This window comes from Molothrus ater, chromosome 6 (genome assembly GCF_012460135.2).
Source record: "Molothrus ater isolate BHLD 08-10-18 breed brown headed cowbird chromosome 6, BPBGC_Mater_1.1, whole genome shotgun sequence".
NCBI lineage: Eukaryota > Metazoa > Chordata > Aves > Passeriformes > Icteridae > Molothrus > Molothrus ater.
This window is the reverse complement of record NC_050483.2, coordinates 31,360,066-31,378,422: the sequence shown is the minus strand read 5'-3', so window position 1 is coordinate 31,378,422 and position 18,357 is coordinate 31,360,066. Positions and strand designations below refer to the sequence as shown.

The window sequence follows — 18,357 nt, the reverse complement described above, 5'->3', positions numbered from 1 at the left end:
GTTTTTTAATGACTTGCAAACTCAAAGTGAATTAGTTTAATAAACTGTATTTTAAAATTTTTTTTGCTCTCGAATGGAACATTTTGAAAATATTTTTTGTAGTCAGGAAAAATACTGAATCTGTTGATTCCCTTGCTCTTCAGGTTAAATTCAGTATCAGAGACCAAAGCTGCATAGTTTTGAAGATAATTAATTATGAAAAATTTAAGTTTGCTCTTTCGATTTTCTCATCCTCTAGTTGCTTAATGGAAGTTTTCATCATTTTTTTGGACAGACTTATTTAAAAATATTTCTATTATTTTTAGATATGGAGAATTGATGGGACCATTGAGAGTCCACCTCGGTTAAAAGTTACTCACAAAACATTTGGCACACAGAACAGCAATTCAGACATGATATATTGTCGTTTGAGTATGCCCATTGAGTTCCACTCATCATTCAACATCGGCATGGGCGTGGAAAATGCCTCCTCTGATGTTTTCCAAAAACGGTAAGACTTGGGTTTGGTTATCCTACTTCATGCTTTCAGTGTAAATGTATTGTCATATTATTCTTTATTATTGTATACTCAAAATTTCTGTGCACTAAGAACAGATTACCATGAAATGCTGAGTCCAGACAAGAGAGGACCTTTTCTAAATAGGTGCATCACAAGGTCTATAGATCTTTGCCTAAGCAGCTCCATTTTCTTCTGAATTATTATGATTTTCAAAAGCTAGGCTGGAAAACCAGCTCAGAGTCTTTTGCCCTTTGGATTATTGCTCACCAACATCATTGCTCAATAACTCATTGCTACCATAAAAATGCTAATTCATTAAAAGAAAAAAGATTGTGGGGAAGTTTTTTAAAGATACCGGGTATTAATGGGCACTGCACCTTTCTGAGTTACCTCTATCTTTATTTTACTGCTCTAAATCTGCCTCTTCTCCCACTCTCTACCTTAATTGCAATCAACTATTTTACTTGTATATTTGTATCCTGTACAGTCTTTGCTAATGCATACTCAGTGCCAAGTGGTCAGCTAGTAAGCTGACTTACAGTAGTTAGCTTTTAAGTATACTTAGCCTAATAATGACTAATTTTTCCACTACTCTTTTTTATTTAATTATTCACTGATTTTCCTTTATCTGTAGAAAGCACAGCCAAGAAATTGCTCCTCCTTCTACTACAGTAAGTAAATATGTTGAGATGCTTAGTTGTTCTGAAGTTTTAAAGTAGATTTATTTGTGGCAACATGTTCATTAGAAATCAATGTTCATTAGAAATCAATGTGTTGAAAGAAGCCTTTTTAATAATTTTTTCTGATATAACACTGTTTGTAAATAATGATGTCCAGAGCCACGTTATTTGCAACTTGTGTAAACATAAACCTCATCAAATGAAAACACTAGTCTGTTTTTTTTTTATTAGGGGTATTTAAAATTACTTATTAGAAGAATGTGAATTAATATTATTGAAGTTTGATATATAGGAGATTTGATTATTCCTTGATAAAATAATTTAAATTTCTATTACTAATATGCTCTTTTCCTCCTTTCAGTATTTTTACTCACTACGGATATTTGCTGGCCAAGACCCATCCTCTGTCTGGGTTGGCTGGGTAACACCAGACTATCATTTTTACAGTGAGAATTTTGACCTAAATAAAAATTGTACAGTGACAGTTACTTTAGGCGACGAGAGAGGCAGGGTTCATGAAAGGTAAGGAATTATTCATAGTGTGTTAAAGTTTTTATTTTAATACTGTTGTCTAAAAGTCAGATGTTCATAAGCTTGATGATAATTTAAATATTAATTTAAACTAATAAGAAAATTGATTATGGAGTGAGTTTTCTGTGCTCATTTATATATGAATGTGTTTTAGATAGACATGTTAAAGTGAATTTATCATTAATGTTCCCTTGCGAGGGAAATTTCTTTTGGAAAGAATTTTAAATGAAAGATGCTTCTTTAGTTTAATATCTATGGATGAAACAGTTTGTTTAACTGTAACTAACAAGTGCACACAGAAGCCTGTGAAATTTTTTCATAACTATGAAAAGGAAAAAAAGGTATTCCTCCATTGAAAAGTGCATGTCCACCAAGTTCAGTGTGACCTATGCTTTGTTCTTGTTGCTCTTTCAGTGTGAAGCGCAGCAACTGCTACATGGTTTGGGGGGGAGATGCAATTGCTAATTCCCAGAGATCAGGTCGCAGTAATGTTGATATAGAAATTGGATGCTTTGTTGACCTGGCTACTGGAATGGTGTCATTCACAGCCAATGGAAGAGAGCTTGGCACTTGTTATCAGGTATTATCAAATTTTCAGGAAGCTATCTAGTAAGATTCTTGTTTTTATGCTACTTTTCCAGAAATCTAACTGGATGCCATTTGTGTGATGTTTATATATTCTCCTATATCATTCTGGTTTATCCCTCTTTTTCTCACTCCTTTTAAGGCTATGTTTTTTGAGTTGTTTCAGTATGTTTGGATAAATATTTTTTTTACATCTCTGTGCAGTTCAGAATCTTGATTAATAAAGTTAATTCTTTAAATTGTTTTTTCAATTTGAATCTATCATACAATAAAGGGGAAATAAATATTTAACTAGCAGAAGGTCAAAATTAGACTTTATATATAATTTTTGATATGAAATAAGAAGAAAAATTTAGTTCATTATTACCAGGGTTTGTGTCTTCTGCAGATAGCTGTGATTTGGTGACTTTGTGATTTGACAAGTTTCAAAACCTAAAATTCAAATATGCATTAATGCAGAAAGCCAAAATAAGTGGGGTGAGCCCTAAATGTTATTGATACCATCAAAACATGATGTCATTTTAAAAGTGGATCAGTGGTTGACAGGAGTTTTCAGCACGGATTGTTGAGATTTCCGCTCAGTAACATCAGTTGTCCATAGTAAAGCACTTACTGTGGAAGAGGTTGTCCAGTCTTAGCAACAATTCATTGCTTTCTTCTATGTCAGCCCTCTCAAATGTGTAATGCAGACAAAACTGTAATGTTATTTACCTAGATTTAATGGAACTTTTATACTGACTCTATTGAAAACAAGTGTGGCAGGGCTGCACACAGCCTGTACATGGGGGTGGGAGGTTATCTAGTAGTTGTGATTTTTGAATATTTTGTAATAATGGCCAGTAACTTCAGTGCCACTCTGGGAGAATATTGAATGTCAGCACACTGGCAAAAGAAAACAGGTGGTTAAAGTGCTTAAGCTTTGTTGTTTTTCTAACCAGATACAAATCAATACAAAAGCTTCTGAGCAAACCCATGAAACCTTGGTGTGTTTCTTTGCAGTGGATATTTGTGGGGTTTTCTTCATTGACAGCCTTTAGCTGTTCTTATCTTGCTAGGAGATGTATGAAAAGACAGATGTGGAAGATGCATGTTATTGAATTTAGTGTAAATAGCACTTTCAGGTTTTTCCTTATATGATTTACAATTAATATAATCATGTTCTATGTACTAAATGTAACACTATCTCACAGAATACCATTATTTCTCTCTGTTTCTTCTCTTTTTCATGGAAAAACACCAGAAGTTCTTTTAGGAAATATTTTCTCAAGAAACCTGTTACACCTGGTCTGCTGAAAAATGAGACTATCCAGCATTTTCTGTAGATATAAAATAGTATAACCCAACAAGATTGTTGCAAATAAGGGTGAAATATTTTGAAATTTTAGCTTACTCTGAGTAATTTAATTATTTTCTCTCTTTTTGAAAGCAATGAAAATAATATTATGTAGTTTTCATTTCCATGTCTTGAATATTTTTACAATAAAGTAAGACCTTTAAAATATTTTAATAAATCACATCTCTCACTCCAACTGCCACAAATAATTTATATTTGTCAGGTCTTGGTAATCTAGTCTTAGAGTTCGTATATGCATTTCAGCTTTCTTAACTGAAATAGAAGGACAATATTTGTTTGTTGTTTTCATTTTAAAAGGCCTATAGGTCAACGTATTTAAGAGAGGAAATTAATTTTTCTGTAGTTCTTGATCTAACTATTGAATGCCATGGTGATATTCAGGAAAAAACCCAAAACAACAATCAGAACAGAATGCCTTTTTTTCTGGATTTGGGGTTATGGTTTTTTTAACTTATCAAAAAGGTTGGAATGTTAATACCTACCCCTATATTATTTTGTCTATGTCCATAGTCATAGTTTTGATAGATTGTTGTCCTCAAAGTTAGGAGTTGTACTCCTTCACAGCACAAATATTGTAGTTGTCCTTATTATGTACAGTGTCTGCACATGATACACAAAATGCACTATGATGTGATTAATATATTTAATTGAACTTCTGAAACTTTGACTGAATTGCAGAGATGTACTTTTTTCAGCCACCCTGGAGCACTGAATTTTTAAAATTAATATACTGTTCTATAATTATATTTTTAATTCTTTATTTTATGGCAATGCTTCCTCCTATAGGTGTTGAGAGCACATAAGGCTACAAAACACCTGTCTCAAAAACCAGGTGGTCCTATGACGATAACTGCAAATACTTTACTATATTATAGGTAGACACTATTCAACACTTTATTTTGTAAATTATATAAATTATTTGACAATGAAGTGTAAGATATACAATATTTATTTTATATCTTATTCAGAGAGATTTTTTTATTTTATTTTTAATTTAAAATAAATTTAATCTCATTTCACTTCTAGGTTGAACCAAACACCAAGCTTTTTCCAGCAGCTTTTTTACAGCCTACAAGCACTAACTTGATTCAGTTTGAACTTGGCAAATTAAAGGTAGGAAGTATTTTTTGTATTCTATAGAAAGGCAATCTTTATGTAAATGTGCTCTTTTAAATCTGTTTATTTCCATGTAAATTCCTGCTCAGTTAAATTTGCTTAGGAAGGTTGAATCAAAGGCATGACTTGTAATTTGACTTCTACGTTTACTTCTGTAAATGTTGTTATTATATGCAGTTAATTGATTCTCTGCAATTGTCAAAATAGACTAATATTGTTTGAGGATAACACCATAAATGTTGGGGGGTTTTAATGGATTTTGTATGTTGCAATAACTTCTACCTTTCTATAATTTGCTTTTTATTTAAAAGTTATACTTCCTTTGGTGTTATGGTTTTATTAATAATTACATGTTTCAAAAATAATTAATACATATATTTGTTTCAGAACACCATGCCTTTGTCAGCAGCAATTTTTAAAAGTGAAGAAAGAAATCCTATTCCTCAGTGTCCCCCCCGCCTTGATGTACAAACAATCACACCAGTTTTATGGAGCCGGATGCCAAACAGCTTCCTCAGAGTAGAAACTGAGCGTGTCAGTGAGCGTCATGGCTGGGTTGTGCAGTGCTTGGAACCTCTGCAGATGATGGCACTTCATATCCCAGAAGAAAACAGGTACGCTGAAAATGAGATAAAATTAATTGATGTGGACAAAATATACTGAAAAAAGGTGTCAGTGTATTGATTAAACCTGCCTTTCTGAATAATTACCTTATAGCTGTTGAGAATTTCTGATCCTACCTGATATCATATTAGATATTATTGTATTCATGAAACTTAAGTCAATACAGGAGACTGAACTTTAATGACATGTACCAAGTTTTGCATGCATAAAAGAAAGCATGACTATTTGGTTTTATTTAAATTTAAATTGAAATGGCATCTCTTAAATCTGTATGTCTTTAAACATGGAGATTTTTCTCAGCTTGAGAAAAACAAGCATTAAGAACATGCAAGTACTATTTTGCCAATTTTTTCTGTAATAGAAACCTGTAATCTCTTCCTGTTCCATCTGCACTGAATTTACATGAAATAAATTCTTATGTTCTTATTGATAAGATCACGCCTTTCTTTGAGTTTCATTAAGTTTTATCTTCAGAGTGAGGATAATAAAGATCTATCCAAATGTCAAATGTAATTACCAGTGAAAAATCAAACTATCAGCAAAAACATAGCAGAAAGATCATTTAACAGCTGTACTTTTATTAGTAATTATTAAATTTCTTTTAATGATTCAAAACTCAATTTTATTTATTGTTAATAAAGCTGAATTCAAGGGAAGAGTGAAAAACACTGTGTTTTGTGGAAAAAATGAACCAGCAATCCTGAGAAAACTACAAAGGCACTGTTTGGGAATGGTAGTAATGCAGATTTTCAGCAAGCCTAATATGCCTATTTTAAAAACAAGTTCTAATTTACAATTGATTCCAAAGAAGCACCTCCATCTTAGATTTTGGTGGTTTTTTTTTTTCCTATGGAGTAATAATTTTAAACAGTCTCAATAAATTATTCCCACCATTTATTGTGTTTTAATGATGTCCACACTAAGAGTAACTAGTATCAATCTTTATATTAGTGGTTTGAAAAGGAACTGAGAAAATGTTCCTCTTCAAACCACTAATATAAAAGTTGATACTAACTAATCTTAGTATCAAAATGTTCAGAGATTATAGAACTTTCCTTTTTCAAAGTCTTTTTTCATGGAATTGACTGGTGTTCTATTTCTTTATTTCATAACAGATGTGTTGATATCTTGGAACTATGTGAACAAGAAGATTTGATGATGTTTCACTATCACACTTTAAAGCTCTATAGCTCAGTTAGTGCTCTAGGTAACACTAGAGTTGCTTATGCACTTTGTAGCCATGTGGATGTTTCTCAGCTGTTTTTCACAATAGATAATCAATACTTACCAGGACTTCTGCGTTCTGGATTCTACGACTTGCTCATTAGTATTCACTTGGAGCATGCCAAGCAAGCCAAGCTCATGATGAGCAATGAGTTTATCATTCCAGTTACAGATGAAACTCGAAATATTAAATTATATCCTGATGAAACAAAGAAGCATGGTTTGCCTGGAGTAGGGCTTAGCACTTGTCTTAAACCAGCCTTTAATTTTTCTGCTCCATGCTTTATTGCGACCAGCGAAGATCATCAGACATCCATCCCAGAGATACCCCTGGAGATACTTAAATACAAGGCCATAAGTATGTTGACAGAGGCAGTGCAGTGCAGTGGGAGTCACATACGAGACCCTGTTGGAGGACAGGTTGCATTCCAGTTTGTTCCTGTTCTTAAACTGATAGCAACACTGCTTGTAATGGGTGTTTTTGATGATGATGATGTGAAGCAGGTGTTACTCCTCATTGATCCCACTGTGTTTGGAGACCACAAGGAAGAAACAGAAGAAAGGACGGAGAAAGAAGAAGTGACCCAAGTTGAAGAAAAAGCTGTAGAAGCTGGGGAGAAAGCAATCAAACAAACAAAAGCTCCTGCAAAGGGCTTGTTGCAGACAAGATTACCAGAATCTGTTAAACTTCAGGTGACCATTTATTATAAATATGTTACTTATATTCTATTCTTGATGAAAAAAGGATTGTGTTTTTTGTCTGTTCTCTACTTAATAAAATTTGAAGTTGTGAAGGTCCTTAATTCCACTTTGCCTTAAAACTTCAAATTCATTTTAAAAAAATTGATGATGATGCAGTTCTTTCTACATCTATCTACACTCAAACAGATTTGTGAATACATACTTATTTAATAAAAAACAGAGGGCTAGACAAGACAATCTTTAAAGGACCCCTCCAAGCCAAACTAGTATGTGATTTCTAGATATTTTGAGTGCATGGAGTGATAGATTGTGCGTGCAATGTATCTCAATCAGATAATAAAACCACCATTTTTGTATTCTTCATGGTGTTGAAACAAAAATATGGAAAAAAATATCTCTCATTTTTACAGTCTGATGTAATGTATAGTATGTGCTCAAGTTCTTCCCCAGAGTTTGTAAAGCTGTTGAGATTGTCTATTTTCTCTACCATAGATGTGTCATTTACTCAATTATTTTTGTGACTGTGAACTACAACATAGAGTGGAAGCAATTGTATCGTTTGCAGACCGTTATGTATCAAAATTGCAGTACAACCAGAAATACAGGTACAATGAACTCATGCAAGCCTTGAACATGTCTGCTGCATTGACTGCCAAGAAGACTAAAGAATTTCGGTCTCCTCCTCAAGAGCAGGTAATATTAAAAAAAAAAAAGATTGAATTAAAGATTAAAAAAAACTCTTTATGATGACGAAATAAAGTCCTGACTCACTGGAGAACCAAAATTAATTTGAAAATAAATTTATTCCATGCCACAAAATATTGAATGTGAGAATGTTGAAACTTGTGTTCTAGAACTTGTGCTGTAAACTGAAGTTATAAACAGGTAAAGTATGGCTATATACTAGAATATGTCCTAGGCTATTTCACTGTTTTAACTGTGTTTTATATCCCTTAAAGATTAATATGTTGCTGAATTTTCAACTGGGAGAGGATTGTCCCTGTCCAGAGGAGATTCGGGAGGAGCTGTACGAATTTCATGATGATCTTCTAATTCACTGTGGTGAGTGGCAAGTTGTTGATACAGGTTTTGTTTGTGTTTTTGGCACTTGACGGATCAGTTGAAAAATATACTAGCATGAGAGGTTTTTTTATCAAAGTGACTTTACAAAGTACCTACAAAGTGACTTTAGTGACAAACTTCAGTGTATATTACAAAAATATGGGAAGCATGTGCATGGTTTTAAGTTTCACTGTTAAATCTCTATTAAATATTTTCTAATATTATTCTGTTTATATACCAGTTTTAGACTTACTGGGGAAAAAATAATCCAAACAAGTAGGTTGGCTTACTTTAAAAAGTTTATAGAAGCACATGTATGAGTACATACAGATAAAAGGTATTGAGGGAACAAAATTGCTGCAAAGCTGAGCATCAGAAATTAAATTTTAAAAAAAGCACATGTGGAGTTCTCTGCCTGCTTTAGCTTAGTTTCCTCTTGTATGCATAACTGTGAGAGTCAGTCATTACAAAACACTCTTGCACTGCATACTTGAACTGTCCCCACTCATTTAATTTGGATTTCCTATACAATTTTATGTAGGTCTTTTGACGTCTATTTTTTTGTTAGTTTATTGAGTTTGTTGAGATCTAATTCAGACAATCATGAAATTATTAACATTTGTAGTCTGAGTCATCTAATTATTACTGTTCATTGCCAGCAATTATGCAGTTAAAACTGAAATAAACAAGCTTTTTCCATCTACCTACTTAGTAGATATATTCATAGTTACTCTTCCAGTGTATTGCTTAGTTCTATGGTTTTTGGCATCCATCTTGTCCAAAAAGAAGGGGCCAATGTCATTACAGTGAGTTGACAGCATCTCAATCTCTTCCTCAGGAAGAGCATGATATTCCTATTGGTTAGTTCTCCCTCGTCCACCTTCTTGCTTGAGGTCATTACCAAATGTTTACCAATACAGTCTGATAAATCTTCCTGTGCTGGTTATCCTTAAAACCAGTGTTACCTGGTTCATGGAATTGTACTGTTTTAATGACCTGTAATTACTTTCTGCTTTCTGTTTGGAGGCATGGTGCCTCCTATACCATTCTGTGCTTGTATTGTTAAGGCTTCTGATGTTATTTTGCACTGCTATATCTGAGTACCCTCTTAGAATGTCAAGCAACCAGCAAGCTGTGATTTCCTGATAAGTCAATTGTAATTTTTCAACTACCTCAGCCTTATCCTCAGCCAAAGATGAGTAGGTCTGCAGGTATCTAAGCTGTGCTCCATCTGTTTACTTCTGAGGGTGTAGTACAAGACAGTATTAGAAGTCTTAAAATCAAGATTTGTGTCTGTAAGGCAGAAATTTAGGTGGTTTATCATTACTTGTTTTTCACAATCCTCTATTAATTGTTATTCATCATTTCTTCTAAGTGCTTACCAAAAACTGTTTCTTTCATTCCATAATTTTTCTTTCAAGTGTTAAAGTGAATAGTTAGTATCCTCCTATTTACTCCTCTTTCTCTCTTTTTTTATTACATCTATTATAATAGATTATTAGAGCTATCTCCATTGTTCAGTCACTTAGCCCTTGATCTGACCTCTGGTTTCCAAAGGTAATGCCCATTTGGCAGCACAGAGTACTCTAAGACTCCAGGATGGAGATTATGAAAGCCCTACAACTTGGAAATGTCTTAACACCACAATCAATTAATTTTAATTTAAAACATTGTGGCTGCTATGATCATTGAGTTATTTCAGCTCCTGATCAATCTTCATGTTTCATGAAGTGAAACACTGTTTATTGTATGCATTGAGATTTTGCTTTTTAGGGATGCACTTTTATTATTTGTTTACTACATTGTGTATTTTGTGTACTACATGTCTATTTTGAATGAGAGTTCAAGATAGACAAAACACTGTCTCATTATTAAAACAGTTTAAAGATCCTCTGGATTCTATGCAAAACCATATTCATGACTTTGTACAGATTTATCAGAGGTGGTTGCTGTGGATAAATGCTCCTCATTATCTGTGTCCTGACTTGGTCCTGAAAATCAGTACTAAGCAATCACAGCTGCAGATTAAATGAATAGGAGTTCTGCTTGGAATGTTTAATCAGCTTTTTAGTACTAAGTATACTTTGCCATCTAAGTGGAAAACTATGTATGCAATCAAGTAATTAAAGGCTTCTTCATAATGAATATAAGCAAATAGTTTCTCAGGCAGTCTTAATCCTAGCACGTCGTAAGAGGGAGTGGTTAATTTTGCTAGCAAAATAATGGTCCTCAATCATATTTTTTATGTGCAGTTTCTTGCTTATAAAGAACCAAGCAAATTTACAGCATATTTGGTAGCATCATATCAAACTGACAGTTACCTGGGTTGAAACCATCACAGTGCACAGACCTCTGCCACTTGAAGGAAGCAATTAGCCAGTAGCAACAGCAGACAATCAGCTCTGAATGGATTGCAACTCTAAGATGATGCAGAGAGTGATATGGAAGAGTAGATGAGACCCCACCTGGAGGAGTCACAGACCTCATCTAGCCCAGTCCAACACTGTTTTAACTCATTATACCAGTGCATTTCCTTCTCTCTGTCCATTTTAACTTCTTCAGAGCTCCTCTCCCAGTGTCTTTCTCTTGTGTTCAGAACCCAGGGTTTATTTCAATGCCAGATATTTGTTCCTTTAATATCCTTGTCTGCTTTCTCTCTCCTTTCATCGCTGGTGACATTTCCTGTTCTTACTTTCTTTCAGACTGACTGTATCCCTTCTTAACTTTTCATTTTGCCAAGCCAGTTCCACTTATCCCATTTCTTAAATTCTGTACGTACTGTCCAGTTTCAATTTTGACTTCCTTCATTCCCTCTCAGTGCCTTTGAATTTCATCACTTAGTCACTCCTAGTCATAATTTCCCCTCCCCTTTTTGTAGCTGCTGGCAGCAAAGTTTCTCCAACTTGTTACCACATGTCTGTTCTATTTTCTTTCTTAGTTAACTGTTTAGGACCAGTTTTAGCTACTGCAGTTTCTTCTTTTCCCCCCTGCTTCAGGTTCTAGGTCTAGTATCCTGTCTGAAAAGCTTTTCCTTTTCTCAATTTCTCTTTGATAAGCAAACTGCAAAAGCTTACATTTCAGTTTGGCACAATCTCTGATCTGGAGAGAGCCTGCTTAGTTGTTCTTTGCTTCTGCACATAACACATGTGTTGTCTGATGATCACTAAGAAGTGTGAGAGACTTTGAATGGTTGTGAAGCAGTGTAGTGAACTGAACTGAATTAAACTGGTCATTTTACCAGGTATTAAACCACCTGGTAAAATGACATCCTGCCTCATTGTATACATTTTCATGAAAAGCATGTATTATCCACATAATCTCTGAATGTCTGCCTTCTTACAGCTTTAAATTCAGTTAATATATTTGTTTATGGCTGCTAAATATCTTGACTGAAAAACTGTACTGTATTGTAAGATATAATGATACGCTTCTTTCTTTAGCCTACATTCTGCAATATGAAACAAGGATCACATATTTAATCAAATATGACTGTGAGTCATACTTAATTGCCATAGTAGACTCTTAAAAAAGTACCACCTCTTTGGTCATAATAGTGAAAAATGAATACTATAAATCTGGATGTAAGAAGTATGTGTACTGAAATAAAGATAATTTGAGGAGTGCTTCTGGTACTGTGTGTTAAACCTGCTGGCCCTACTACTACTTCTTTTATACTGTATGAAATTTACTGGTGAAAAAAATCAATATTCCTATAGCAATTTTAATATTGTTTAAATATTGGGGGAGTTAAACTTCAAACATTAAGTTTTGTTACTAACCAGTTTTATTTTATGCTAAGGTATTCCACTAGAAGAAGAGGAAGAGGAAGAAGAAGATTCCTCCTTGACTGGCAAACTCCGTTCATTAATGTACAAAATCAAAGGTCCACCAAAAGCAGAAAAATTGGAGCCTAAGGAAGAAGAAGAGAAAGCTCCTAGTAAGTTTTCTTTCCATATAAATGCTTTCATGGTGCAAATGTTAAAATTTTACACAGTCAACAGGAGTGTATTTTCTAATAAAATTTTATAAGGGGCTGAAGAAGGACACTGCCTGTTTAAGTTTCTTCTACCTCTTAGAACTATTATTCTGTATATGGAACACCTCAGATGCATTTTTAAACAAGAAATTAAAATGAGTGGAAGATTTTAGATCCAGATCATTAACTCTGGGGTTGAAAATTTACATATTCTTTATAAAGAACTGTGAAAAGCTGATTATGTCACAGTAGTCTAGACTCAAGCATTCTAAACTTGGGAAGATCTAATTTTTATGGGGTTTTTTTAAATGTAAAAATTCTTCTTAAGAGCTTATGTCCATTTCCTTCTATTACCTTTTCATATAGATGCAAATACAGACAAGCACATAATCCCCCCAAAACACTTGTAATCACAAACTTCTTATTCTTAGCAGTACTCCTGTACATATCCATTCTCATACCCTCTTCCATAAGATGCGAAGGGTGTTCATGGTCTATGCAGGTGAGATTGGTTCTGTGCTTGCAATTCCTCAACTATTTGCACAAGCTTTTAGTTGAGCCTCTTTGAACAACTCACCTTATTCTCATTGCCACTGTGCTCACATGCCACATGAGAATTCATCCCAATGAGGGTGATGTATGGTATGAATCTCACAAGTTTTGTCTTTGCTGTTGATATGAGTTTTCAAGCCTTAGTAGTGACTAGGGATGGTTAGGAACAATTAAGACAAAAAGCCAAATTTCTCCAGGTCTTCCTTTAGGACACTTTTTTTTAGGTTTCTTCTTGCCTTTCTGAATCAAGATTGGGGCTCTAGCTCTAAATTTCTGTACCACCATACAGATATCATGTGCAGGATTCTCCAAGTGACTTCAGGTTGGTCAACCAGTAACAGTTCTCTTTTTTTTTCCAAGTTGTTCAGTTTGTCAATAGGCCCATGTAGAGATGTGGAATGGTTTCAGCTCAATAATTAAGAGTTCTGTGGAGATTAGACAGCAAAATTATTTTATAACTCATGACACTTCTTACACTTGATCACTTCTTGATCTGCTTGCTCTGGAAAGCACCTTAGAGTGTTTGCCTGGTCTGAAAGCATATTTTGGTCTGTTAAGCTTGTTAATGTGTTTTAAGTACATTAAATCTTGTAACAATCTGATATGCTGCATGAAGCAGGGCTTCATTCTCCAGTGACTCATCTGTTAGCATCTGCTTTCTCTTTAATAGTAGCAGGAGCTATTCAGTACCTGGTAGTATCATTTCTTCTCTAGGTTTCATGTGGATTCTATTGTCATGAGTCAGGAAGTATTCGCTCATAAAGCCTGAGGGCACATGGTGTTTGGTCCTTGGAACAGAGCAGTTCACTTATTTCATGTACCAGAACTTTGGGTAACAAGAAATGTGGGTTGGAAAATGATCCTATAGTGTCTATTTTTCTAGAAATTTCAGGTGATTTCTTTAGGCTTGGGCCTAAAGAATGGCCCTGGAGTGATGCATAGTACAAATATGCACATGGATTCAGTCATTCAAAGCATGATGAAAAATAATATAGATTTATTATGTTATATACTTGACTGTAGCTGGACACTCTGAGGTTTTTAGTCCATGTGTGCACTTCCCCTTTATGCATCAGGAAATTTGGAATTCAGAGATTAAAGGAAATGGATGTCAGAGGTATCCCCAATCCTTTTATGTGCATGAGGAGGTGTGGTGGTGTGCATAATGTGTACCTATTTCCAAGATTAAAATCTCTGGCCTTGAGTGTCTTGGTTTTAGTCATACATACTCAGTGTGAATATTCATAAGAAGGAACTATTTGCTACAAATAAATCTTCCTTTACTCTAAGCTTACATTCAGTTATTATTACAAACAATCTTTTACCCAAGTGAGGAATGCCAGCAATTTCAACCTAGTATTAATTATGAATCAGTAAATTTTGTATTTAAAAACAAGTTAGAACTCTGAAAATAAACACATAGAGGCAAATAATTATTATTAATAATGATTATAGGATTTTGTAACCGTCAAGTGAAAACTGAGATAAGCCATGACATGCTAAGAGTAGGGCTATCTCTGTGAAGTGCAGAATTTGTTCCCACAGGTTGAAAGCCTAATTATGGAACAGAACCTTAGAATTAATGATAGGTTTGCATAAATACAATATTAAATAAGCTAAGAAAGAAGTGTTAGCAAGTGAAAGAATAGCATACACACAAACCCCAATGGATCTACACTATCTATAAACACTTTAGTGATGGAAAGTGGTAGTGTTCATGCCTTTGGAAGAACTTTGGGAAAGTCAAGGGGTAGGTTTGCTGGTGATAGAAGAAAGAAATTTGCATCGTTTTATGAGGTAAGGTGGTTATTCCTGTTCTGCTTGATATCAAGCATGAACATTTGTTGGAAAAAGGACTGGAACTTGTGTCCAGTTTTCAGGTAAATTCCCTAAACTTTGGGCACAGCAAAACTGTTTTCAGCATCACTGAATTTGCAATGTCTACAATACAGGTGTATCAAGCAATTTTTATTCTGTAGTTGCAAACAATACAATATTTTTAGAAAGTGCATTACCAAGTGACAGTGACTTGATCTAGAAATAAGGAATAAATTGAAAGCCTAATGCAACATTTTGTTTACAAGGATGATTCTCAAAATCATGGTCAAATTAAAGGTTTTCATTGTGAACAGTGCTGGTGTGGACTTGAACCCTAAGTAGATGTTTATTGTTTTCTATCTCCCAAGAACATTACATTTATCTTGAAAAGTTTGAAAGTTACTTTTCCAATTTAAAAAACCTGTTCAGTCTGCTTGTGGTTTTTACAACCTCTTTGTTGTCTCCTGTTACATATTTTACAATAATACATGTTTTTGATGTTTTCTGTTGGAAGAGCTAGTAACATGTAATGTATTCTGCTTTTAGCTACACTGAAAGAGCTCATATCACAGACAATGGTGCGCTGGTCCCAGGAAGATCAGATCCAAGACCCCGAATTAGTTCGGATTATGTACAGCCTCCTTCGTAGGCAGTACGACAGCATTGGGGAGCTCCTTCAAGCCCTGAGGAAGGCATACACCATTAGTGCTGCCTCTGTCAAGGACACCATTAATCTGCTCGCAGCACTGGGCCAGATTCGCTCACTGCTCAGTGTGAGGATGGGAAAAGAGGAGGAATTGCTAATGATTAATGGATTGGGGTATGGAATTAATGGAATTTTGTTTTTAAGTTGATGTGAAGCTTTTTGTTATCCTAGTAAATCCTCTAATTTTTGTTCCTAAATGAAAATTAATGCTGTACTGATGTGTAAATATGTACTAGTGATTTACACTTTCACATATATTTCCAAGGTGGCTCCAGCTATCTCTCTAATAGTATCAGAAGGGTCAAAGTTTCTGTGAACTAAAGCATTATCTAAAGAAATTGGACTCCTTTTACGACAGTTAAGCCTGGCGCTTAGACGTTAAAGTTTTAGCAGCTCTGGAGAAAAAGATCACTAGAATTTTTGCTGATGTCTACCTATACTGCATTTTTTCCGAACTTAAAGCCCATTTTATATTTCATGTATGAGTGGATAAACTTGCTGGTGTCTTTTCAATTGGAAATTCAGAAGAATTTTCCTTTATATAGCACCAGATGATGTGAGAATATTTTCTGCATCTTTGCTATAAAATTACCTCTGTTGAGCAGTGGTATTGCAGTGCATTCTTTCATGTTTGTTATTCCTCTTGTGTGACTATGATGGTTGGGCCATCTAATGTTGGAAGGAAAAAAGAACACAGAAAATAATTTTTTCTAATTAAAATGGTGCATTTAGAGAGAGAATTATAGTATTGTTACCTGAGAACTATATTTATTTGTCTTTCTTTGGAATATTAAAAAAATTCTCTCCTTTACAACAATTGTAAGTTCCATTACTTTTACTATTTCAAAGTAAAATTTGTACTGTTTTTGTATAAATTGCAAAGACTAATCTCTTAATATGAATTGATCTATTCATGACAATGACTCAGTAGGCAGTGCGCAACAGTATTACCCTATTTGTCCTTGATGCTGATTTTGTAAATTTGCTGAGAATTATATGAGGGATAAAGGATAAATTTTGCCTAAAGATGGTATGGATATAAGCTCTATAAGCACCTTCCAAGAGGTGCTCTATTGAGACTCATCCATTCTCAGTTTTCTGCATTTCTTTAAAGCAGGAATGATGCCTGTTACTTGCCGTGTGTTTTTAAAAGGTTGTCCTAAAATGTTAGAAATCCCTGGATTCTGTTGAAATCTAGTCCCTGGATTATTTTGAAACACATAAATTGTATTCTGGATTATGAAACCAATACAGCAGATTCTAGAAAACGTTGAGAGAATTGTGGGCAGAGTGAAAAAGTTAAATAGTCCTTCATAATGGACCTGTATGCCACTTCTGACAGAATTTGAAAATAGTGATGAAATAAATATAATAGATTACCTTAAATACTAAGTCTATTTATTATCTTTACTTTGTGATCTGAGGAAATTAATTAAGAGGTTACTGCAGAAATATTATTGATTAGATTTCATTTTCTTGAACTTTGTTCTCAACTTAAAACCTAACAAAACATATTCTTTTTCACTTAGATCATCACAGATTTTCTTTTTAAATTTAAACAGAACAGATGGTAGGAGCAATTTAGAGATGAAGAATTGCCATCTCAAAATAATTTTGAGGTTAATATTCTTCTTATGAAGAATCTACAAGAATTAGAGGAATGACAACATATTGAAATGTGAAACATTTTGTTCGCAGATGCTTTTGTATTATGCTGAATTCTAAGAATTTTAAATGATGTTAATACAATGAATGCATACTTCTGAAACCTCAATGCTTCAAATTAAATTAATTTGGGGTTGCTTAAAAGCAAATTGTCTTTTCTTCCATTTTAGGGATATAATGAACAACAAGGTGTTTTATCAGCATCCTAACTTAATGAGAGTCTTGGGCATGCATGAGACTGTTATGGATGTGATGGTAAATGTACTTGGAGGAGACAAATCTCAGGTAATTTCACCACAATTTGTTATGTGTTTTGCATTTTGAACCTTCCCAAAAATATATTAGGATGTTTAATAAGTGAACAAAAATATATCCCATGTAAGCTAGATTTTGCTTGTCCAAATTAAAGTATTCCTTAACGAAAAAAGTAGAATTGTTTTATTTTACTAGAGGGAGAAGCCCAGTAGCTGAACCTTGATTTTTAAAACCTGAGATATTTTAGGTGTTTCATTTTTCTTTTAATAGGATAGTAAAGTGTTTTGTTATTAAATATAGGCTTTAACTGCATTTATTGAAGATGTAGCTCTGGTAGGAAAATTTACCTCTTCATCTTAAATGAAGTGTTACTACCAATAAATTATAATAAGAGACTAAACCCAGTTTATATTTTAATGCTCAAATTCATTGAATTGAGCAAAAATTTTCTTGCAGTGTTGTGTTCTCCCTTTTCTCTGTGCCGTGCTGGAATATATATATACATGTTATTTTAAAGGCAGAGTGGCATAAATTTTGAGAAGCCTAACTGAAAATTTTCACTTCTGAAGAAAGTGAGAAGTGAAGTGTGCATATTTTCTATCTTCTCTTTGCTCATGCCTCATGTTTTTATTCTGTTGCCTCCATCCCAAAAAGAGATGTCTCCTCTGATCCCAGTATTCCTTATCTAATATCCTTTCACCTGGTCACTCATCTTTCTTATGTATTTGGAACAATTTTCAGCCCAATATTCTACCTTTTGCTTATCTTTTCTTAGTCTTTCAATTTTTCGTAACTTGATTGTCTTCTATGTGCATCTGCACCACTCTTTGCCTCTTGAATCAATAATTCTCTTAAATGCTTATACATTGAATCTGCCTATATCATTGCCATTTTACAAAGTATTCACATACCAGTTTTAGTATTTCTGTTGCATTTCAAGGTAAGTTACAATTAATTATAAAATTATTATTACTTTGCTAATTTATAGGTACTACAAGACCCTGGTTT

The 18,357-nt window shown here is 34.0% G+C and overlaps 1 protein-coding gene across 1 annotated transcript in view; it reads left to right on the top strand.

Moving 5' to 3' along the window:
* Nucleotides 1–18,357, top strand: part of RYR3 (ryanodine receptor 3) — a 196,236-nt gene that overhangs the window by 92,713 nt on the left and 85,166 nt on the right. Inside the window, 12 exon segments of the mRNA XM_054515025.1 lie at nucleotides 306–490; nucleotides 1,134–1,170; nucleotides 1,541–1,701; nucleotides 2,125–2,290; nucleotides 4,676–4,762; nucleotides 5,153–5,379; nucleotides 6,505–7,306; nucleotides 7,808–8,008; nucleotides 8,275–8,377; nucleotides 12,177–12,314; nucleotides 15,270–15,543; nucleotides 17,265–17,379. Coding sequence (XP_054371000.1) covers nucleotides 306–490; nucleotides 1,134–1,170; nucleotides 1,541–1,701; nucleotides 2,125–2,290; nucleotides 4,676–4,762; nucleotides 5,153–5,379; nucleotides 6,505–7,306; nucleotides 7,808–8,008; nucleotides 8,275–8,377; nucleotides 12,177–12,314; nucleotides 15,270–15,543; nucleotides 17,265–17,379 — 2,496 coding nt within the window.